The sequence below is a fragment of the Poecilia formosa genome, unplaced genomic scaffold (genome assembly GCF_000485575.1).
Source record: "Poecilia formosa unplaced genomic scaffold, Poecilia_formosa-5.1.2 Scaffold33, whole genome shotgun sequence".
Taxonomy (NCBI): domain Eukaryota; kingdom Metazoa; phylum Chordata; class Actinopteri; order Cyprinodontiformes; family Poeciliidae; genus Poecilia; species Poecilia formosa.
In genome coordinates, this window is record NW_006799972.1 from 2886566 (window position 1) to 2910646 (window position 24081).

The 24081-nt window shown below is 39.2% G+C and overlaps 2 protein-coding genes across 2 annotated transcripts in view; one reads left to right on the forward strand and one right to left on the reverse strand.

Annotated features, from left to right (window-relative positions):
* The window catches only part of LOC103136609 (dysbindin domain-containing protein 1-like), a 14373-nt gene extending 166 nt beyond the window's left edge, over window positions 1-14207 (forward strand). The window contains exons 2-4 of the mRNA XM_007549928.2: window positions 1184-1407; window positions 6564-6701; window positions 13145-14207. Coding sequence (XP_007549990.1) covers window positions 1184-1407; window positions 6564-6701; window positions 13145-13299 — 517 coding nt within the window. The 3' untranslated portion in view covers window positions 13300-14207. The remainder of the gene's footprint in view (window positions 1-1183; window positions 1408-6563; window positions 6702-13144) is intronic.
* On the reverse strand, window positions 13605-23678 carry LOC103136567 (AFG3-like protein 1). The gene is made up of 17 exons (XM_007549874.2): window positions 23246-23678; window positions 22463-22523; window positions 22268-22327; window positions 22049-22167; window positions 20519-20665; window positions 20357-20431; window positions 20144-20268; window positions 19776-20049; window positions 19546-19683; window positions 19312-19465; window positions 19121-19228; window positions 17846-17971; window positions 17550-17660; window positions 17035-17150; window positions 16738-16938; window positions 16440-16634; window positions 13605-16349 (listed from the first exon to the last, which is right to left on the reverse strand). The coding sequence occupies exons 1-17, from the start codon at window positions 23336-23338 to the stop codon at window positions 16197-16199; spliced, it is 2256 nt and encodes a 751-aa protein (XP_007549936.1). The 5' UTR covers window positions 23339-23678; the 3' UTR covers window positions 13605-16196.
* Between the last annotated feature and the right edge of the window lie 403 nt (window positions 23679-24081).

The following is a 24081-nucleotide window of genomic DNA, read 5'->3' on the forward strand; positions in this document are numbered from 1 at the left end:
CTGCGATTTTAAAATTTTGCTTAATTAAGGCGTGAAATGGGAAGTTTAACATTTTTTTCAACACAGGAATCAGCTCATTGACAGCAATGGCTGCAGGGATAGATAGAAAGAAAGGAACATTTTCCTCATCAACAATTATTCTGATCTTTGATCACGAGAACAGAGGAGGGAATCAGAGAAATGAAATCTCAGTTTGAGTGTTCAGTTTCAAAGCTCAACACTGAGTGGCTCAGTGTGTGTCTTCACCTCGTTGTTGTACTTTCTGCGTCGTGTGTCTGTGCACTGCTGTGTCAGATAGAGCTGCCGTTTCACCACACAACACGAAGAAATGTTGCTTTTTTATGACATCGCTTACCAACAAGCCTGAAACTTTAAGGACTTTGAACCAAAGTGGAAAGGCAAACACTTATCAGCAGGGTCATGATCACTGGGTTTCTTTAAATAAAATTAAAAACAAAAGTTTATATTGGGAAAAACCATTTAAAGGTTCTAACAAAAAAGATGCTCACGTCTTTTTTCAAGCATGTGAACACGGCAAATATAAGTTAATATGATCCGTGGATTAAACCTGCAATTCTGATTCATAAACCTGACTAGAAGTTGTAAGTATGAAAAATCAATCACATAAGCGAATTTAACAAAAACGATTGACGAACACAGATGTTTTTCAGTGCAGAATATGTCTAACAAAGTAATACACAAACTTGAAAAGCATTTTAAAAAGTTTTCTAAGTCTTGATAAATATGGAAAACTAAAACAGAGTATGAAGCATTTTTTTGTTCTCTATGAATGTCTGAATGTGTCAATCTTTCTGTCTTGGTCCTCTGTTTTAATTTCCTACCTTTTTTTCCCTCCACCCTACCTTCCCTGCCTTCCTACCTTATGTCAAGTCATTCATCTCATTCCCACTTTTCTTAGCTGCTTTTATTCCTCTGCTGTCATTCGGTCCTTTTTGTGTCAAGCTGACACCCTGTTCTGAGATTCAGAACCTTTTGTTCCTGATTTTTAAATGGAGATCAAACATATAGAAAAAAAAATCTAATTCCCTAAAATGTTTTTTTTTATTTTTAATGACAAAAATCCTTGGATCAATAACTTTTTTCCTCCGCTCCCTTTCTTTCTTTCTTTCTTTCTTTCTTTCTTTCTTTCTTTCTTTCTTTCTTTCTTTCTTTCTTTCTTTCTTTCTTTCTTTCTTTCTTTCTTTCTATCTTTCTTTCTTTCTTTCTTTCTATTTCTCTGTTTCTGGGAACATGTGACGATAGAGCCCAACAAAGACATCCAGAAGCTGCTGAAGCCGTCCAGCTCAGGGGATTTATCCAAGGAGCTGTTCCAGCTCCCGTCAGGGGAGGCAGAGGGCAGCCTGTCGGGCCACACTGCCAGCCTGCTGCACATCAGCGAGAAGAGACGTAAGTGTTAAATAAAAATGGATAAAGACAAGGAGATATGAGGCTATAAAACATTTGAGAATATCGCTTCACCAGAAAGGAAACCTTTGACATTTTAAAAGTAAAACTTTCTGACAGATTAGCTGCCACACTTCTCAAGGAAAAATAAAACAACGAAAGGCACTTTCATTGTTAATGATGATCAAAAAAATAATAAAGTTGATTTAGATCACATCCAGCGTGCACTAATTCTAAATTTTTAACCCGTCTTAACCGTCTCTGTCTCCTTTAAGTATTCTGCTCCACCAGACTGCTGTGACACAGTTTCATCTGAAAGGACTCATTGTGTCGCACAGATGCTTGTGTATATGTGCCACCAAACCTCACGGCCGCTGAAGCACAGCAACTGAGAATGCAGAAGCGACATAAATGACAACAAGGCCACTTTTATCTGCTTCACTAACTAAACAGGTCTCTGGGATTGAAAGTGGCACATTAACCAGCCTTGCTACCTGGCAGGTCAGATAATATGCTGAGATGGGAATCAGTGAGAGGAGGATGCTTCAGGAAAAAAAAAAACGACCAGAATTTTGGTTTAAGTGCAAGATATTAATGATAATATCTTAAATTATCTTAATAAGATCTAATTAAAACTTTAAATGAAGCAAAAGATTATCAACATGTTTCATGCTTAATGTGTCTGAGATGCTTGGGGTGTTGAGGTTATTTTCTGATTAATATAGGAAGTACTCCAGTACAAAACAGAAGAGATGACAAGATTTCCTGTTTTTAAAGAAAAGGTCAAATGTAATGGTTGCTGAGATTTTTGCGTTATTTATTTTTGGGCCCAAACTGTCGAAGTTTTCAAGACAAGGACATTGAAATCCTAGAAGAAACAAAATTGTTTTTATTTACAGGGACAATTAAATAATACAATGTTGCAGTTAAAGGAAACTATTGTTTTTTTTTTATCCATGGACCCTTAAGACAAAAGCCAATTAGCAGCTAATTGCACATATAATCATGTTAACAAAATGGGATTAGCTTAAGTGGACTGCGAAACAGAAATACCAGTTGTAGCTTCCTAACTGAACTTTTTAAACAGCTTTACCTTCCTACGAATGATGGGTGGCATTTATTTAATTTCCAAACTCTACACATGAAACTGTGTAATAGCCACATTTGTCTTCTGTTAAACCGAGGCAAAGTATCGTATCGCTCTTTCAGCTAGTTGAATGCTTTCAATTGTCAGAACTCTGTGGTACATTTCTTTCAGTTTTGAAACCAATTTTACTTAAAAAAAAATTGATATACATTGAGATCAAAGTGACCCACGTCTAAGTATAAGTAATATCGAGCTAAACTCCACTCTGTTACAGTTTTTTTCTTTTTGGCTTGTAAAATACTTTCATATCTTCAAATCGAAACCATACCTGTATGTACCACCACAAATTTATATAAACTATAGGAAGTTTTAACTGCCTAGACCCTAAAACAATGTTACTCAACCTCATGCTGTGGTTACGCAGAATCTCTGTCTGCCCTAAGGAAGACTAACTCAATTTATTGAATTCTTGGAGAGGCTGAAAGGACAAAGGTTTGGACCTTTTTTCTGACAAATGCAGCTAAAAATTATTTGACCAGTTGCGGTGGAATTTAGATCATTAAACTTTCAACCCTAGACATTTAGAGTGGTCATAAAATATAGTTTGGTGCGTAAAATAACATGTGGCACACGGAGACCATGACAAAAGTGCAGCGGCACATCCTTCATCTCAGTACATGAAAGACGTGTAACAGACAAATCAGCAGCATGTAAACAATCAACAGTAGAAATTCATGACAAAGGTTGATGTGTCACAAAATGCACATCATTTCTTAAATTTTGACAGAATAAATGTTTTTTTAGATACACCAACATATATGGCAGCAAGAAATAAATCAATAACAGAAACACTCAACTAAAGTACTGTGTGAAATCTTTTTGTTATATACCAGCAGAAAAAAGAATATATAATCTAAACCCTGCATTCTTATTTTTTTTAAAGACTCAACCTCTGTCTATTAGTTGTCTGTCCTGCTCTTTTTATTGAATTGTGAAGGCAAATCCATCATTTTGCATGCAGAGAGAGATTCATTTACATGTGCTTTAGGCAAAAAAAAATCCTTCCAGTTTTTTCGGCTTCAGCTAAGGCGTGTCTCGGCAGGATTTAGTAGTCCTCCCCACTCATGTCTCAGAGGCTCTCTGATCATCTTTTGAGATGAGGCAGTTGTTTCAGTGCCTGCCTGGGAGTGAAATCACACTGATCAATAATTTAAGAAGCGCGAGGGCATGGAGGATGCAAAAAAACATGAGGAGAAAAAAAAAACCCGTCTGAAAAGGAAGTGTAGCTGATTGGGAATTATGTTGCAATAATAAGGAACATTTTTACCACGTTATGTCTTATACTCATGTCTTTTTTTTTTCCTCCTCCGTTATTGTTTTGCATTTATCATCTCTCCTGTAGCTTCAACTCTCCCTACTTTCCCCCATCATCCTTCCTCTCCCGCTTCTCTTTTCATCTCCTCCCCCACAATTCTCTTCATGTTGCATTGCCTCTAGTTTCCACTTACCCCCGAAAAAAGATGCTCATAAAGGTAACTGCTAACAAGCCTCTTTCAGTGAACTAAATGAAAAATGTATTCCTTGAAATACTCAGACATAATTGGAAATGATAAAATCTGTCTGTTATCTATATTCTCTCATTTTTACAGCCTCCTTGTTTCAATCCCACGTTTCCCGCCACACCCTGTGTTGAATGTTCTTAATATATTTGACAAATTATTCATTGCTACTATTTCAGCATGATGGATACTCCTCTATGAATCAATATTGAGTCTGTTTGGAGTAGGATGGAGGAAATGAGGTACAGCAGACAAAGAAAGCAGCAGGAGATTTGGCTCTTCCTCTTCAACATGAAGCAGCCTTGGAAGCGGCATACAGACGGGATAATAGCAGTTTTCAGCCTGCCATTCTCCTTTTGTTCTCCTCTCAACGTCTGACCCGAGAGCCATTGTTTAGACTTTGCAGCGTAAACTGTTGTCAACTAATTTATGAGGAAATCACACGTTCATCTGCTTCTCTTTCACATCTAGATTTAGGCTTAAAAAAAAACAACATATGTTGTTAAAATGTCATGTTCTTGAGATGTCAAGTCATGAGACAATAAAAAATCATTTTAAAAGTGGATTCCTATTAATTTAAAAACATGTAACGAAATAAAAGGTGCAATAACCTGAGTGCAAAAGTACTTTTAAAGTCGGTTTCAACAGTCAGGTACTTGAGTTAATGCCTGTCATTAGTTAGGAAAACTAATTAAATATAATAGATATTCCTTCCAGTCAGATATTCCTCACATTTGCACATTTGCATTCTTCTACTACAGCCACAGTTTGAAGAGATGTCATAATCTGGGGAAAAGGATATTATTGTACGGTGTTAGTCTGGAGAGAGTCCAGGGCAAAACAACAACCGTCAATAACGGGAGAAAACTCGGAACCACAGAAACGTTGGAGGTGCTAGACATTGTTCAAAAAGTCCTAAGCATAAAAGATGGAAACTGATCACAGTGGCTACCAAGAGACTGATAGCAACACAGAAGGTCCTGCGGGAATTTGTGGCGAGCGTCGGTGCACGTGACAGCAATCTCCTAGTTCCCTAACCTGGATTGGAAGACTGTTCTTCTGAAGAAAACATCCATGCCTGGTTAACACCTTTTAAAGTTGAATTCACAGTGAAATATGGCGGTGGCTGTATTCGGCTCTGAGGTTACTTTTTAATTTTAGGTTAATTTTGCAAAGCAGAGAAACGAAACGAAGGATCGTTCAACTGTTCTGATCCTTTGGTGTTCGGTTTTTGGTTTCCTTTAATGTTTGTGCTTTGATCATTTCCTTTAAAGGGGCAGTATTAAGTATTTTAAAGGAACATAGTGCCACTCTGTAGCATATTTATGTAACTTTGTTTCCTTCAGTTGTTGCGCAGTTCCACCAGGTGTTTGCTAGTTGTTGCTGGCTAGTCTGAAGGAGTTGAGTGAGGGAGATGCGGGGAGGGCTGCTTTATGAGGCAGGAGCTTGATAACTTGGATACTGCATTGTCGAGGAGAAATAGCCACGCCTTGAAGGTGGTCCCAGGTCAAATCAGCTGCTTTGGACAGCCGAATAGTTGTCTCAGTCGCTTTGTCCTTGAGTAAGACCCTTCACCCACCTCGCCTGCTGTGGTGGTCAGATTGTATGGCAGCCTTGCATCTGTCAGTCTGCCCCAGGGCAGCTGTGGCTACAGTCGAGCTCACCCCCACCGGCGTGTGTGTGAATGTGTGAATTACTGGGTGTAGTGCGAAGTGCTTTGGGAGTCCTCTGGACTAGATAACGCTCTATGTTTGTGCATTGGCTCTGCCAAACAAAACCTTACAAAAATAAACTGTTTTGAAGGTGGGCGCACTCACTCAGTCAGGTTATTGCAGCTGTTTAGATGTTTATATCTCTTCCTCCCATAAATTTGTTTCTAGTGGAATTTCGCAAGATGTATGTGTAGGTAGTATAAGTTTGCAAAGTGATTAATCATTGTATCAAAATCTGCCTTTGTATTGCAGTGTGCACACTTTTTGAGCTTCTCACTTTAACGATGGAGAGAATAGCAAATGCTTTTAGACTCCTGCCGTACTGCGTATACGAATTCCTTGCGCTTCCGATTAAATTTTACCCTTGCCTCAGTGCATTACCAATTCAGCTCCCCTGGATGCCTGGTTGGAGTGCTGAGTCACACACTTTAATGCATGCTACATGTAAATATGGCCCTGCTGCATGCAGCAGCAGAGCGTTTGACCTGCTGAAGAACAAGCGTTGGTAATAAAATGAACAGGTGCAGCGTAGGGGAGAAAAACGATATAGTGGGGTGGTAAAGAAGTGGCTATTTTCATCTCCTTCCAGTCTACAGTGTCACACACACACACACACACACACACACACACACACACAGGCGTTAAGCTTAAACAAATGCATTCAGTGAACAGCAGTGATCACTGACCAAACTAGAAATATAAAAAAAAAAACTGAAAAAAAATCCTTAATAATAATGTGCACAACTAACATAATTTTAATCCCTTCCTCCTCACTGAGAGCATCCTGGTTTTTGTCCACAGAACCTCTGAGCAGCGTGTCGTCTCTGGAGGTCCACTTTGACCTGTTGGACCTGACTGAGCTGACAGACATGTCTGACCAAGAACTGGCCGAAGTCTTCGCTGATTCTGACGAGGAAAACCACAGAGAGTCCCCAGCAGGTAAGACCTGTGCCACAGTAAATGTAAAGGAAGGGAGTAAATGAAAGAGATTTACAATTATTGCTTACGTAGCAGTTCTCGCTCTGAAAAGATAAAAACACAACAGTTCAATCGTTCTCCTCCATCCAGGAAAATAAAAAAACAGAGCTCTATCAGACATAACTCTGCCTGGCACAGTATTCAACAGATGACAAAAAAAAAAAAGAGAAATGTAAAGAATCGCTAACATTGAATGAGAAATATGGACTAATGTGTCTGAGCAAACTCACAATAGAGCTGAGCCAACCATTTGCAAATGAGTCTGTGTGTTTCAGCGAGTTACAGAGTTTCAAATGATTATCGCAACAGGATCCAAAAAAACCCTGCTGAGCAATAATGAGCTCAAAGGTCATGAGACCCTCTGCGTCACAGATAGAGCATTCATATTTGTGGTGAGACTTTTATTTATTTATTTATTTATTTCACAATTTGTTTCAGAGCGGCTTAAAACTCATTAATTCACTGCAACGTTTCCATAAACTTTTATAGGTGTTTTATGAGCTAGACCAACACAAAGTAGCTTATATTAATGAAGTGCCAGGAAAAGGGTACATGTTTTTTTAGTTAAAAATCTGAAGAGAGATAATTTTCTCTCTTCACTGGGTTTTAAAAGAACATCTCAAACTTTTGAACATCTCATTGAACATTGTTCAGTCCATCATCTGAAAACTAGAAGACATAACAAACCTTAACAATAAATAGACACACACTGAAACCTGACAGGCTGGGCAAAGGGAGGATTAGTCAGAGACGCAGCCAGGATGTCCATGGGAACTCTGGAGGAGAGATTTATGTCTCAGGTGGGAAAATCACTTCACAGGACAACGATTAGTGTAGCCTTCGTGGAAGAGAGGCGACGAAAAAGATTAAAGAAAAAAGAGGCAAGTGCCTTTTGTCACAAGGGGACAACTCAAACATAAGGAGGGTTGAAAACTAGCACTTCAACCTCACAGTGGATCGTGGTGGTGGCATGGTGCTGCTGAACCTCTTTCTAAAATGGTTCACCGTTTTCGGTGAAGAAAGAGACAGGACTGGGCGTACGTCTTCATGGCACTCCAGCAGTCAGGGAGACGGGGAAAGCATGAAGCACAAACGAAAGCATGAAATACACGTGCAGAAAAGTTCAGACTGAACTCTTAGACTTGGCACTGAAATGTGGAAGCAGTGTTTGCTCAGCTCTGGCAAAGTGGCGAATCAAACAGATTTATGTAATCAGTCTCATGGCTCCTGTCTCACATTCACCTCAGAGCTAAAAATAACATTTTTGTTATTTTCTCCTTGAACAATGCAAACACCTTCAACTTCAAGAAATCCACCCTCTCCCTGTTCTTCCTTTTTATTACTAAAACTAAAATGTTTTTTTTATTATTATTATTATTTTAATCTCATTGTGCTGCTGTTTGCAGCACAAAGACACACACAGCGCTTTTTTAAGTTTGTAAAACAGTGTAGAGTACATTACTGACAGATGTTCTGAGATTTTATTAAACAAGTTAAATGCCAGTCTGACTAGGAAACAACAGACGAGATGTGGACAAAAACACTAACACATTTTTATGGTATTACACTTTTTATAGGACAACGTCATTAATTTGGAGAGTTTCTTGTGAAATCAAAGTAACAGCTGACATCACTTACTTTCTTCTCCGTTTGCTTTGAATTTTAGTTCTTACTCGTAACTAACAACTTAGTTCGTTCCAAGACGATGACCAAACGTTTCGGACTGGACATATTGTAGGGAGTTGCTACGGAGTTATTGTGCCTCTCTGTTATTGAATTGGTGAATTGTGTAGTGAGACTTTACAGGGTTTTAGACAAGATAAACAATCACAAATAAATATCACATCAAAATCTGCACGGCTTTAACAGATGCTTTGTTTTTAGATTAGCAATTCCATCAGGGTGTTTTTTTAAATGCAAAACCAGATGTTGTTTTCCACTCATGTGATTCACTATTAAGATTATAAAAACTATCTGAATGCCAAACATAAAAAAGCAACGCAAAGCGATGGTATATTGAGCTGAAACCAGATATTTACTGCTGAAATACGCACCACCTTTTTCGTTCTTCCTGCTGAACTTTAACTTGGACAAAATGTTTTCTGTTCTAATAAATTCTGATTAGTAAAAGAGTTTCTGTTTGCCAAATGCCAGAAGACTGCAAGATCAGAAGTTTACATACACTTCTTTTAGTATTTGTGACTGATGAAAAACAAGGAACAAGTTTCGCCAGGGGCATTTTGAGATTCTGAAAGTGTGGACTCTAAGCCAGAGAAACATTTCTACTTTTTTTTTCTTTTTTTTTTTTTAACAGTTGAATGTGACACTTTTAGTCAAGTGGAAATTGTATCTAACGATGATCCAAGCTTTTGGAAGTCTACAACGCCATTTCTGAAAAATGGCTGATTTAATTTGATTTTCCAAAGTTATCATAAAAGGAAGTACGTAATGTTTGAGGCATTACATCCTCAGGGTTGCCTACAGTTGACTCAAGATTTGTGAAATAACTTGAAGTTTAGTATCATCAGAGTTTTTACAGGTTTTGGTGAAAATGTAATCTTACATTTTATAATCCTCTGACCTTGAAGAAAGTATTAAAAGTTGTCTAAAAACACCTTTTTTCTTTATTTTTGGCATTTAGACGACAGAAATAATTTTGCTGATGCTAACAGGCCTAAAATATGAAATGTTTGGTGTGATTTAAAATCAAACAGTGAGAAAAAGGTTTTGTATCTCTTAAAACAGAAATAATTTGTGAAACTAAACCGGATCAGATTTTCAGGCAGCTATTCACAAAACATGCGATGCGTTCACAGAGCTACGGAGATTTAAAAGCAAGACGCAGCGATATGCAAGATTAATTCTGTCTGACAGCTGAAATACACGAGTGAATGAAATATCAGTTTTACATTGGCTTCTACGTTTTGTGAATTGTGAGGTTTCCACTGTAACTCGGATCAGAGAGCGTTAAGCTTGGGCTGCGAGAGAAAATCGCTCAATGGAAAAATAGTGAGGACATATCAGGGTTGAGACAACGGTTAAAGCGGGGAGAGAAGCTGAAGATGGGTGAGTGAGTTCAAGCTAAATGCAGGCTGTTAAATAATTGATTTTCCCCTTCTGGAAACAAAGCCTGTTTCTTCTCAAGCCATTTAAGCACAACCAGAATGCAAGGAATTCCTTTTTGCACTTTGTCTTCCTGGTCTCAAATCTTGTGCCGGCTGATTTTATATTCACCTTCCTTTAGGCAAGCAACAGTCTGAATCCCTATTTAGATTTTGTAAGTTTGGACGTGTAGCAAAGCATGTTCGGTCAAGAAAGCTCAGAAAAAAGAGCAATTAAAGGCTTTTTAATCTAGAGAATCTGAACAAAAGAATGATGAGGATTTAGTTGGGTTGCTCTTCGTTTGCGCCTCAAATCAGCTTCACGCAACATAAAATTTAGACACACACAGAAAAACAAGAAATTAAACACAAAAGCGTTGGTCCAGGATTTTACTGAAGAGAAGCAGAGAGTGCGCAGAGGTAAGGGCTTCTTATTGGAGAGTAATAAAAGGAAGCAGATGAGCTCTGAGCTGGTAGCATCATCTGTGAGATAATAAACACAAGGAGGAACATAATGACCAAAACATCTGCCTCTCATTTTACTCTTTAAAACTTAGGAACTACCTCTTTGGGAAAAATATGAAACAATCATCTGATCTCACAATACAACAATTTTGGTCGGGAACCAATGAAGAGAAGCCAAAATTGGAAAAAAAAAACAAAACACGAGCTCTTCTTTTAGTTTTGATTAGAACTCCTGCTGCTGCATTTTGGATCACCTGACCCGTCATCGACGCCACACTCGTCTTTACGCAGTTGCTTAAAATGCAAACAGAAAGGTTACGTCTGATCCCACAAAGTGTACATTTAACAGCTGCTTTCTCTCTTCAGCCATCCTGCTCCGTTCCTCCTTTGGGAAGCATGAGTCTGTCTATAAAAGCACCATTGAATGTAAAAAGGTCAGGTTCCGGCTCAAACTGGCTTGCCTTTAGCACTTATCTAGGCCTTTAATTACTTTCAGATCATTATCAGCAACTGCTTGCCCTAGTTCACAAACTCTGGTTAAGCTGTGCAAGAAAAACAAGAAAACAAATTGTTTTTTGCAGAATTTGGGAAGCGTTGATATGGATTTTAAGACATAATTACTTTGACGGTTTATAGGGATGAAGGGTTTATTATAAGGTCTTCAAATGAACAAGACATCTTGAGCTGTCGTCATAGAACTACCAAATTTTATGTAGTTTTATAAGATATACCTTACAAATTAGAGGAAACTGCAGACATCTTGTGATTAGGTAACACTTAAGTGAATCAGAAACTCACTGACTGAAGCAGAGGAATCTATATTTATAGCACTGTCTGGGAGCTTAGACAAAGTTGGCGCCTGCAAAAGCAAAAGAACAAGGGATGAAAAAGAAACAACACAACAACAGTAGTTCATAATTATTTTTTTTTTCCATTTTGTCTTCTCATGTTTTCCTGCAATCCAATTGTCAGGAGAGATTCAAACAGAGCACACAAAACAACCATGCGTGCATTACACAGGCAGGATTCAGCTTGCACACGTTGCAGACATTTATTTCGTGGCGTAAATGCACCAGGGAGGTTTCTCTCATAGCACATGTTACTGCGGAGTCCTTGACGCTTCACACGAGGTTGACATCTCATTAAAATCCAGCAGAGAGGCAATCAATCATCTGAGATCAATATTTGTCTTATTCCAACCCCTCTCTTTCTTTTGTCGCCTCTCGGTCTTTAATATACGTCAGGATGCGATGTATCTCCTGGGAGATATCTGCGCGGAGAACTCGAAGAGACGGGAGCCAACATTAGGCTGATGTGTGCAGGGCACAGGAGCTCTACTTCGCTCATTTAAGGCTGATCTTATGTTACTGACGAAGGTTCAACAGCACCACCAAGTGGCATGAAGTGGCAACGACACCAACGGCTTAAAGTGTGTCCCATGTCTGATGAGAGAATGCTAATAATATCTTTACTCTGTTTTGAAAGATTAATTTGTCCATTCTATGTGATGGTTAGGTTTCTTCAATGAATTTCTGTCACATTTCCAACACAAAAATTAACGCGTTTAATTGGAATGGTGTGCCCTAGACTTAGACAGAGTAAAGTTTAAACTGTGAAGTGGAAGGAAACTAATTAAAAGAATCCTGGATTTTTATTTTTATTTATTTTTTCACCATTTTGTTTTTGTATAAACAAATGGAAATCTGGCTTTTTAGATGTATGCAGTGAGTTTGGGGGTTTATATTTACCAACTTTTCACATTTAGAGCACATTCTAGTTTGCAAAATAGCTTGTTCTCAGTAAGATTGAATGACGTTGGGGAATTTGTAATTTCAAAGCTGTTACACATTGACTTAATTTAGTAATAGGTTTTGACTTGGCCAATCCAGTGGAAATATATTTTTTCACATAAATAATCGTATTACAGCTCTGGCTATTTGTTTGTGTTTGTTTTCCTGTTGGGAGGTGACCCTCCTCTCTCATGTCTCAAGTCTTTTCTTCCAGAACTGTCCTGTATTTAGCTGGTGAAGCTAATGTGTTTACAGTGATGTGTTTTTTTTTTTTGTTTGTTTGTTTGTTTTTTTTCATCTGCACCACATTTTGCATGCAAGTCAGAAAAAATACGTTTTTGGCTTTTGATTTAACATGGGTTTTCTAGTTTAAGCTCTTGTATAAAGGCCAGATTTTTGAAATGCACAACCATCTATAGTTCTTCCACCTGAGCCATGGGTCTCTGCTGATTTCTCCAGAGTTACCATGGACATCGTGGCTTTCTCTACTAATAATGTTGTCCATCAAACCCTGTAGTTTAGAAGGACTGATCCTGATAGGTCTCTAACAAACTTAAGATCTCCACAGGACAGCTGGTGTTCAGATTGAATTACACACCGGTGAATTCTGTTTTTGTTTGTTTGTTTGTTCTGTTTTTTTTAATGAGGTAATTAGGTAAATGGTTTGACTAAATTTAAAACAATAATTTTCCTTCCACTTCACAATGACGTGCTACTTTGCTGGCCAATAAAATTCTTTAAAAAATGCGATTTAATGTCCTGGTTGCAAAGCGACAAAACACTGATCATTTCCTTCAGGTCTTTTTCTATGTTAGAGGAGTTTTCATAGTATATTGCTCCAATTCTGTTTTATGCTAAATACTGAAATAAATGAGCTCTTGAGATAACTGCAAGCGTACTTTTGCAGGGTGCAACATTATAAACACTGACACTCTTATTTTCATTGCCTTAAACTGTTTCTGAACAGCCTGATTTATGTGCGTCCATTTCTAAAACCCTCCGTCTGTTTGGTCTGTTTTAGCTCCAGTGATGTGTTTCTGGTCCTCAGGTTCCCACCAGCCCGTGGTGCCCAGGAGCGGCTACATGCGCTCTCCCTCGTGGACGCGCTGCAGTAAAGTGGAGCTGCCTCGTGAGAGGAAGCATCACAGTGACTCAGACACAGCAGACCCCTTAATGAAGCTGGAGAGAGCGAAGCATCCATAAAGCTCAACCCGAAACGAGCCTGTTGGACAGACACAGTGGTGAAACCAAGCCACCGAGACGCCTCCATCTGCCACTGTGCACGCACGTGATGCCCCGCAGTGCTGGCGCGTTCAGGCTCAACTCTGGAAACTCGGCTCTCTCTGCTCTAAAGATAATGACGACGTGCAATAATCTCACTGTTCCCGCTCTCTTCTCACACTAACTCAAGCAAACCTGTGCAGTCGTCGTGTCTTTTTTTTATAGCGGAGGGTTCTTATTGCACTCTGAGCTGCCAGATGATTTAAATATTGTTGTTGTTTTTTTTCTTTTTTTTTTTAGATAGACAGGGTATGAGGTCAACAGAGTATCAGCACCTTTGTCCTTACAGCACCTCAGGGTGGGCCAACATTATGAGATTGGCAGCAAAAGTTAAAGCCACAGTGATGGCAGATCTCGAGAGGTTAGATGAAACATAAATTTAAAAAATCCGGGCGCTTATTGAGACTTACTGTGTTTCTTATTAATGCGTCAGGGCTTCCTGCTGCCTATGGCGTTAGCAAAGGTAGCCTTAATAAGGATGTGGGATAATATCTTCATTATTAAAATAAATGTGTGTTGGAATGCGAAAAGCCTGAATAAAAAAGTTGCACTTCTTTCTCTAAATTGTATAGCCAGCGCCCCCTGCAGGATAGTAGGTGGTGTAGACAAGTAAAGTCAAGTAAATACACCGACTAGCAGAAGCTTGCAATAATTTGTTCCATACTCACATTTCTTTTTATTTCTTTGCTATAAATCCCCTCTCTCCAACCTCCAACCCTTAGAAAAATGTGTGGCTGCCACAGTCGATGCTGCCAGGATGCAGATGAGCAGAACTTGAAATGAAAATAAATTTAAAGCAAAGATCATGATTTGTGTGGATGCCAAAAATATAAAAAAAACGCAACAAAGTGCCAACATTTGTTTTAATAGTAAAATTAACTCAAGATATTTCTTTACTGTCAGTGAGTGGATAACAGATTGCTTGGTTTGTGACATGTTCAGGCTGCCTGCAGGAGGAGTGTCAATGACTGTGAATGCTGTGGCACAGTGGATCAAATGTGATGCCAGAGGACGGTTGAGGATTCAATAAAATTGTGGCTCCTTTTACGTTTTGTATCGTCATTTTCATGTCCAGCAAACACCTTTCTTTTTTGTTGGAGATTTTATAAATGTAAATTCAAATTTATAAAATCAGTATCAATGCAAAGAGAAGCCAATTTAAAGTTATTCTGGTGTCTGCAACAGGTTTACCCACAGGATAAATTAAAAAAAATGTAAATCAATTTCTATGACAATAATGTTTTAAAACTACTGAGACAGAATATATGCTGGCCTCAGTTTCTGCAAATAACAATTATGGATGTCATACATTCTCATTTCTAATAATAAAAAAAAAAACATTAGAAAAAGTGTCGTATTCAGCAAATTTTGAGCAAATGTTATAAACCTATTTGTTCTGCACAGGAACAGAAAATATTAACATTGAGCTAATGTCATTTACAAACAATATAAAGTCAAAAAGTGATTTTGTCTCCATGAATTAAAAGAACTTGTCTTGCTCACACAGATGGTTAAAGAAGTATTTGCGTCTAAAACGTCTGTCTGACTTTAAAGTTATGGAAAGCATCGACGACATTTTTTAACATCATGAAACAAAATAAAACAAATCTAAAATCCTAATTTCCAAAATGTATTTCCTGATAAAAAAAAAAAAATGGGGTAAAGGATATGAATTTGTCTAGATTTCATGAAAGAGATGATCAAGTTACAGTAATGACTTCTTTCATTTGTCCATACAGTAAATTTTACAATGAGTGAAAACTGGGTTAATGGGCATTACGGTGCACAGAGAATCTGCACACGCGCTGAATTTTGTCAGGCTACAGCCACAAATTCATCTTTATTGGAATATTACATGTTGTACCAGCAAAAAGTAGTGAATTTAAATTATTGAATGGGGGGAAAAAAACAATTTATAGTTTCTAAAACGCGTGACATGCATTTGTGTTCACTGCTAACGCTAAATAATCCATTGAAAACAAGAGATTATTTCATATCTATAAAACTGCAGCTATTTCATGGAGGCTTCAGAGATCACTAGCATTAATGGAAAAAAACAGCATCAGGAAGACCAAGAAATAGAGCAGACAGAACCGGGGGAAAGTAGTGGAGAAGGCTAAAGCGCTGTTAGAATATCAAACAGTGTGTTAAGCTACAAACATGTCACAGAAACCCAGTATCTGAAAATAAAAAGAGTATTACACTGCAACCTGTCCAAGAGTTTTCTGTGAAAAGAAACTCAGTGACGTTCAGGGTGCAGCTTCATGCAGAGGACATTGTTGAAAACTAATGAGAGAAAGTGCAGGTGAAATTCTCAGCAGAAGCAGCTGGTTAGAGTTGATGGGGGATGGATGAGGCTAAATCCAGGGTAACCATGGAAGAAAACCTGCTGGAGGCTGAATGGAATGATTCAGATCAAATGGTTTAGATCAAAGCAGAGTCATGAGCTAATCAAAGGCAGATCATATTCAATTTAGCAGTCTATCAGAAGATCTGAGTATTACACATCCACTCTTCCATAGAAACTGAGATATTTTTCAAACATGGCAAATATTTCATGTACATTTGGTTCTAGAAAATTCTGAGTCTCGGTGAAAACATCAGCCCTTTTAGGAGATTTGTAAAAAAGAAAAAAGAGAACTCCCTTGCTTTGTACTGGCGTACAACATAAATCCCCACCAAACATGGATGGATGGATGTGGTTGTAATGTGACAAAACGTTAAGTTCAGGGGATATTAATATTTCTGAAAGGTGCGGTAAATTTGCTAATGAAGCGTGTGAAAAGTTGACTCGTTCTGTTTATCATCCTCTCCACACTTTAGTCCTTCAGGCTGTGGAGTTTTTCCTCTTTAAATTCCAGCGCTTCACACAGCTCCTCATACAAGCCGTTCTCTTGAAAAGGTCGAGGTCCCAGAAGCTCCACCATGTCCGTTCTGTCCAGAATCTCTTTTTCTAGGAGATGCTTCGCCACCTGTAAAAAAAAAAACAAAAAAAAACAAAAGAAGTGCGTTCTTTAAAATTTGAAAGCCTGCGTAGCGCACAGCAGGTCAACGCATCGCACCTTTTCCACCATCTCCTTCTTGTCGACAACAAGCTGGAGCGTTCGCTGGAAGGCGACGTCTACAAGCGAGCGGACCTCCTGATCTATGAGCTGTGCCGCTGACTCGCTGTAGGGCTTCTCTGTGACGGCGTTTTGCTGAAGGTGGAGGTCGAAAGAAACGTGACCCACAGCCTTGTTCATTCCAAACTGAACAACCTGAAGAAGCAAACAGAAATGTTCACTTACAGAGTGAAGGTTTGACTTAAAAATCCTAGTTTAAATCTCGGCGGCGGTCCTGATTGTCAGTTGAGTTGTCTACCTGCTCGTACGCCGTCTGTGTGACTTTCCTGAGGTCGTCCCGGGACCCGGTGCTGACTCGTCGAAAAAAAACCTGCTCGGCCACGCGACCTCCTAACATCACACACATCCTGTCGAACAGCTGATCCTGGTTCAGCAGGTGCAGCTCCTTAGACAAATGCTGTGCATAACCCAAACCTCTCCCTCGAGGAGCAATGGAAACCTGACGGCAACGTAAAGCAAAAATCTTCCAAATCAGATAGATAAATGTAATTACCGGGAGCTTATTGGATTATCCAGACCGGGTCCAAGGGAATACCTTAAGCAGCGGTTCTGCATGCTCCAGGAACCATCCTGCTACGGCGTGACCAGCCCTGTGATATGCCACGGTTGTCTTTTCTAGAAGCTGTAACGGCTGAGTGTTTTTATCCAGACCTCAGATGGAAGAAGACGCCTTGAAGAATCAGCACTCAGCGAAAAATATTCCAAAATTGTTGCATGAAATGCCTAATTTCATTACATTGTTTAAAAATAGAGCTACAGCCTACATTTATGTATTCACGTCAAAAAAACGACGTGAATACGTGACGTACGAAAACGTGACGCTGTTAACATCTGGAGGGTGAATCCACACAGAAACATTCACTATGAAAGCAAATAATCCAGTCGTGAAAAAGTGATGACATTAAATAATCAATACTTTATTAAGAGATGCTTTCATTTAGATATCAAATGCATTTTTTTTTTTTTACAAAAGAGTTTAACTTCGACAACAACAAAAAATGAACATTGTTGCTTAATAAAACGATTCATGTTAGTTTTTGGTTGACTTACCTCCAATGACCCTCTCCACAGCCTGCTTAAAGTGCTCAGCACTGATGCACTGGCTGACGTGACGGGCAGCTCTCAGCGCAGCTTCATTACAAACATTCGCAATTTCAGCCCCTATGAGAAACGGCCACAATGCATCTAGTGAAACTGAAGTGTAACACCTGAAAGAAAAGCTTGCAAGCTGGGACTAAATAGTTTTATTCCAGCCTTTGCAGCAAAATGTCCATCTTTTTTTTGGCAATTTAAGCTATAAAATTAGCATCAGCAACAGATGCATGAGCCACACTTTCCATTCTTACCCGTGAAACCCGGAGTCTGTGCAGCTAACTTCCTGGACAAAGCTTCTAGGTTTAAACAAGGCTCCAACTTCAGAGGTCTCAGGTGCACTTTAAAGATGGATGCTCTGCCTTTTATATCAGGCAGGCCTGCAGTAAAGAGAAAACAAGCCCGGCATGAATTTTACAGTACATTTCTACTGGAATATCAAGTTAATTTGCTGGAGGAGGAAACTATCGTCCGAAATAAACTCAAACAGTAGTGATACAAAGGTGTAAAAAGGTGAGCTTACATTGAAATTATATTCAACTGCCTAAATAACTTACAAGCTATAAATTAAAAAATAAAAAAAGACCTTAAGGGGAAACTTTATATGTAAAGTATTGCGAATAACAATGTCTGCTCCTTGAATTTAAAAAATTTGTGATGTTACAACTACAAACTTTTGGGGATTTTTTTTTTTTTTTTGACAAAGCAACACTAAGTCACATAAGGGATTTTTTTTTTCTTTGCAAGCTGATAAAACACATTCTTTGTAAAGCATTAATTTATTAAAGAAAATAAAAATGCTGCAAAGAAGGCCACTGAATAGAAACAGGTGAAAGAAATCTCGAAACAGGTATTAATCTTGCAGGTTAACATGATCTACTGCCTGTGGAGTTCTGCAGAAGTTAAGATATATAACTAACTGCAACTTCAAATTAGTAATAAACAAGCTACTCAAAATGTTGACTGTTAACATTAGACCCAACCCAAAGGTTGGTCTCCAGTTATCTTACCATTCTTTTATAAAAGAATCAGTTTCCAACTATTATCATCATTTTTTGGTCAGCAGTAGACCAGATGTCTGACTCACTCTGCACAGCTTGTAACGAGCAAATTGAATTTTAGCTGGAACAAAAACGATCAACTGTCTCCACCAAAACATAAAAGCAGCCAGACAAACACAGCGTGGCTTAAATGACATTAGAGGAGAGCAGAGATGAGAAAATATGTGCAAACTTAATAAACTTCAAAGACTAAGCTTGGCATCTCATCTCCATTAGAAAAAAAAAAAAAAAACTAACAACGTTATGCCCGGGTGTTCTTGTGACTGTGGTCGAATTACATCAACAACGATGACGACGCTCAAGCGGCATGGCACGAAAAAGCATCAAGTAAACAGGAAAATGCTGCATAAAGTACGATTAAAATTAAATTGTTACATAAGAGCAGGAAGTTATACAACAAGACAGGGAATAAATGAAAGGGAAATGAGATTCCCAAGAGTTCAGAGAAGAGTCTGTGCTGTTCTTCACCCAAATGTATGTGACGATCAAAGCGGCCGGGTCTCATCAGAGCCGGATCCAGGACATCAGCTCGATTGGTGCCTGCTAGCACGACAATGTTGGTGCTGCTGTTGAATCCTGCAGTCATACAAACAGAGGCCTGGGGTTTTTAAAAATGTAGCGTAAGGAACTGGGAAAAATGAATGTGCTTAAACGTTCACCATCCATCTCCACAAGCAACTGGTTCAGAGTGTTTTCCTGCTCGCTCTGCCAGCCAAAGCTCCCGCTGCCTCTTTTTCTGCCGACCGCGTCGATCTCATCGATAAAAACGATGCAGGGCGCCATCTTGCGAGCCGTGGCAAACAGGTCTCTTATCTGACGAAAGACCAGATTGTAAGCGATTTGCAACACGGACAGATAATTTTTTAAGCAGTTTGTGAGAATGGAGGACTGACCCTTGCAGGGCCCACCCCAGCAAAAACTTCCTGAAACTCGGAGCCATTGACTGTGATGAAGGGAACGTCGGCCTCCCCTGCCGTGGCCTTCGCCAGCAACGTCTTCCCGGTTCCAGGGGACCCAGATAGCAGCGCACCCTGGAAAGACGAGACACATCGCATGTGAGTAGCACGTCAAACTAATTGTGACAGAAGAAATCTGAGATGCAATCAAACACACACAGATTTACCTTTGGGATCTTGGCTCCCAAATCCCAGTACTGATTTGGGTTTTTCAGAAAATTCACAAACTCCAAGATCTCTAGTTTGGCCTCTTCACAGCCTGCCACATCCCTAAAGCAAACATTTCCAAAGTCTTTAATTATCTTTGCTTTAGACGCTTTCATGCTGAATGGATTTCCTTTCAAACTGCCGCCGTGGGCTCCGGCCATGGGCCCCTGTCGCGTCGCAAATAGCAAGAAGCCAGCCAGGAGGAGCGTAGGGAGAACACTTAAAACCATCGTCCTGAGGATGAATGAAAAGAAAGATGACGTTAGGACAGAAGCTGGAGAAGAAAATCTAATTTACATGTTGCTTCAGCTTGAGGAAAGACTCTCACCCGTCGCTTTCACTGGTGTAGAGGACGGGTACTTTCTGTGTGGAGTCCAGACCCATTTCTTCCTGAACCATCTCCAACTTGTGTTCAAATGAGGCCACACTGCCAATGTTAAACCACAAATAATCCTGAAACACAAAACCAGAAAAACGACGTAAGAAGCGGCCCCTTTCTGAAGAGAATCGGGACACGGCGCAGAATTATTATCTTACTAACCACTTCTGATGAGTTCACTCCATCGGCGGGAAACACTTTGACATACTGTTTATTGACCACCGCTACATGACCAACCTGTGTGAAGAAAACGATCTGTTTGCACCATCGATGAAAGGAGATTAGCTGAGAAAGACTCCAGGAGCGGCACTCAACTAAACCTACCAAGCCTTTGCTCAGATACAGAACGAAATCCTTCCAGGAGATCTGGACTCCAGTTTCCCTGAAGTGGAAGTACAAGAAGGCTGCGGTCATGCCCGCAGCGGCGAAAGCAAAGTTCTGCACAGTCCTTTCATCTAAGGGAAAATCTTTCTGGAGGAAGAGGAAATGTTGAAACGAGAACAGATGAATCAGCTTCTGGCCACTGTTACGTTAAGTTTTAAATATTAAACCAAATGAAGCCCAAATTAAAGCTAAAACCTTCCACCACAGAGCAGGCGAAAAAGGTTAAAACCTTAAAGTTCAACCATTATTTCACCTTCCTAGCCTGAAGCATGACATCAACAATATCATGTTACTACAGCCTAAGGGTTTTGTCATTTCTGAACAACATAATTATACTGTATAATTGTGTGAAATATGTATAAATATATTAATTCTGACTTCTACATTTCCTATACAATATAAAAAAAAATGTCTCTAAATTCTGGCAACAACAGCTGCTGGTATTTTACCATAAATTAGAGACTTTCTTTCTTTTACAGTGTAGCAATTTTTTTTATATACCTACACTTTGAGTATTTTTTTTAGATTTGTTTGGCTCTAGTGGCCTTTGATAGTTAATTGACAGGAAAGTGGGTAATGAGAGAAGGGGGAAGACCTGCAGCAAAGGTTGCCAAGGCCGGGAATTGAACCTGCGACAGCTGCGTGGAGGACTAAGGCCTCTATATGTGGGTTGTGCTTAACCCCTGCGCCACCATATCCCACCCCAAACACTTTGAGTATTAAATATTAAAAATCCCTCCATATCCATAAGAGCAGTAAATCACCTTTTCATTTTAAATGTTTAAACTCCGTTTTTACTTGCATCCACAAACAGATCCCAATCTTTAGCTGAACAAAACGTGTCACTATTACAAGAAAACAATGTGAATTTCAACAACTTTGGAACATTTCTTGAAACCATGTTGGACCCAGTGTGAAGCCTTACAGGCCAAGTGGTTCTGAACGCAACATAAAATGCTTTGAGTCTCTGATCTATGGAATAAAGCGATTAAAAAAAATTATAAACCTTTTATTGTTTTGTTTATCCATAAAATGCTCAACTTTTGGACACAAACTTCCTATTTTTTTCACATTGTGATAGAAGACAACAAAGCCTGTCCCTACTTAGTAAATTAGAACAATCTTTCATTAACAATTTATTGGATAAAAAAAAGTTAATTTATTAGCTATAGGCCAGTAAAGTTCTTTAACAAATACAGTCAATTGAGTCTCGTTTTAAATATTGCTTTATAGCAAATAAACTGCATAATTAGAAAACATCGTCACCTTGGCAGCTTTTTTAATTATTATTTTCTCATTTGAAAATAAAAAAAAGACATTCTTGTGCTTTTCTTATCCAATCTTTCTTTTCTATTAAAGTGTTATACTGTCACATACAACTTTACAAAACAAGATAAATGAGTCTCATATGTTTAAAGAATGTGCAGAACATTTTGACAACATATCTAAAGGAGACGCTAAGATCTTCACCTTGAATCGTTTCCGCCACTGAGATCTCTCATTTTCTCCTCCTCCTCCTCTTTCACCCCTGCCATCATTCCCTTCGCGTCTTTTGGTTCGAAGTGAGTCTTGCTCTCTATTTCTTTTATCTAAATAACAAAAGCCAAATATAAATTGCAGAAAAGCAAACCACAAGAATTCAAGAAATGCCTCTCTCTTAGGACTGTTTTTCTTTTTCGCTTCTTTTACTTTCTGCTGATGTTCGGCTGCCAGTTCCTTCTTTCCTCTTCGGGAACAATTTTTCAAAACCTGAAAGAACAAAGAAAATTAGGAAATAATCAGATGCCTGGCACTGGCCAAAAATATTTGGGTCATTGGGCCTGGTCAGTTGGATTCATTGTACTGTGTGACAGAGTGAGATGGCTCGCTGAGTGCTTCACGTACCTTTCAGCGGCCTGTTTGAGCCTAGCAGCCGTGCCAAACTGTGTTGATGCACTTGTCTTCCCTGAATGAGCAACGCAGTTAAAAATATTTGACAGGAAATGAACATCACCAAGGTAATAGTAGAAAAGGGTCACTAAAAGCCCCATCATTCATGGCAAGCGAGGGGTTGCTAGGAAAAATCCGCGACGTGTTTTCTTCCAAACTTATTATTAGGATTATTGAAATCTTATTAGTTAAGTCCTTGTTGCACTAAACTCTGGGACATTTCACCTCATTTTATGAGGTAGCAATGGCCTTGCTAGTATCTCAAAGACAATAATATTGTTTTAGTAAATGTAACATAAAATATTGACTCCTATGTCCATAATTTGTGCAAAAAGCACAAAGGAAAAACTTTTTCCCACTGAACTGCTAAAAAGAGACTTCCTTCTCATCCATCATGTTGAACCAAGAACTGCAGAAAGAACATCATGGAACTGAGGAAACTGTCTCATAAACTACATAATCAAAAGAACGGGGCCTCTTGGCCCCAGGAGAATACAAACAGCCGAGGAATGATGCAGAAGCAGCGCTACTGTTTGTTTGTTTGAGTCTTTGAAGGGCAGCTGTCAGCAGAGACGCAAAGGTTTTTCTCACGACAGACATGTTCATGGCTCATTGTAGGAACTCACGCATCTTACAGAAAATGCATTTTTCTATATAGAAAAAAATATATATATTTTTGCAAAGTTACACATTGTTATACATGCATACATTTTGCTTAACACAAACATTTCTTCTTACCGAAGCCCCTTTGCAGCGCAAAGTAGCTGAAACTGCGAAAAAGTTTTGTCTCCACGTCCGAACAGCCCGCGCTCGGTTCCGAAAAGACCACATGCTGACGACGCAGATCCCCGTCAGACAGAATAGCGAGGAGCCGCAGTCCCCCTCACATCTGCTCCCATCTGCCCACAGACGCACGTCGGATGAGCCGGGAAGAAGCTGCGCTCTGCACTCATTGGAGACCGGCGAAGAACAAGTTCAAACCAAAGATCTCGCGAGATGAAAGTTAATTGTAGACGCACTTAAAGTGGAATGTAAATAAACATGTCTCGAACATATTTCAGTTTATTACAATTATTTATCTGGCGTCTACGTTTCTGTTTTATGGCTTTGGTTCAAGATAGTGCTGGGGTCAGTTCATCTGAAAAATAAACAAATCCTGTAATTTCAGCAACAGCTGTCCATCAGCACTCTGGCTCTTTAGTTGATTCTCATCCACTCCACCGTGCAAAGCGTCTCCAAGGGGACGTCTTTCATCCGAGGCCCTCTCCGTGTGACCTCACAACATTTAGTTATGTAATCTAAGCCAATACAAAAACTTCAATTTTCCTGACACAAAATCAGTCTTTGGGTGATTTGGATGTATGCTTGAATGTGCTGAAAAACAAAATCGCTTTTCATCCTCAGCATTCTGAGACTTTTGAAGGTTTGAAGTCAAAATTGGTGGATATTTGAAACTGTTCCATGTTTCAGCTGTCTTGACAAAATCTTTAGAAACGTGAAACATTAAAGAACGCTGCTACAACCATGTGGTTACAGTGCACTTTTGATGATGTGCAACCCGAAAAAACTTCTCA

What these genes read in the sequence shown, in the direction of transcription:
- LOC103136567 (XM_007549874.2), bottom strand. Translation starts at nt 23,338, where the DNA reads ATGTGGTCTTTTCGGAACCGAGCGCGGGCTGTTCGGACGTGGAGACAA. An exon ending in CTGGGGTGGGCCCTGCAAGG is followed by an intron (nt 19,466 to 19,545) that starts GTCAGTCCTCCA and finishes GTCTTTCGTCAG; the next exon opens with ATAAGAGACCTGTTTGCCAC. An exon ending in TGTGGAGAGGGTCATTGGAG is followed by an intron (nt 17,151 to 17,549) that starts GTAAGTCAACCA and finishes CTTCCATCTGAG; the next exon opens with GTCTGGATAAAAACACTCAG.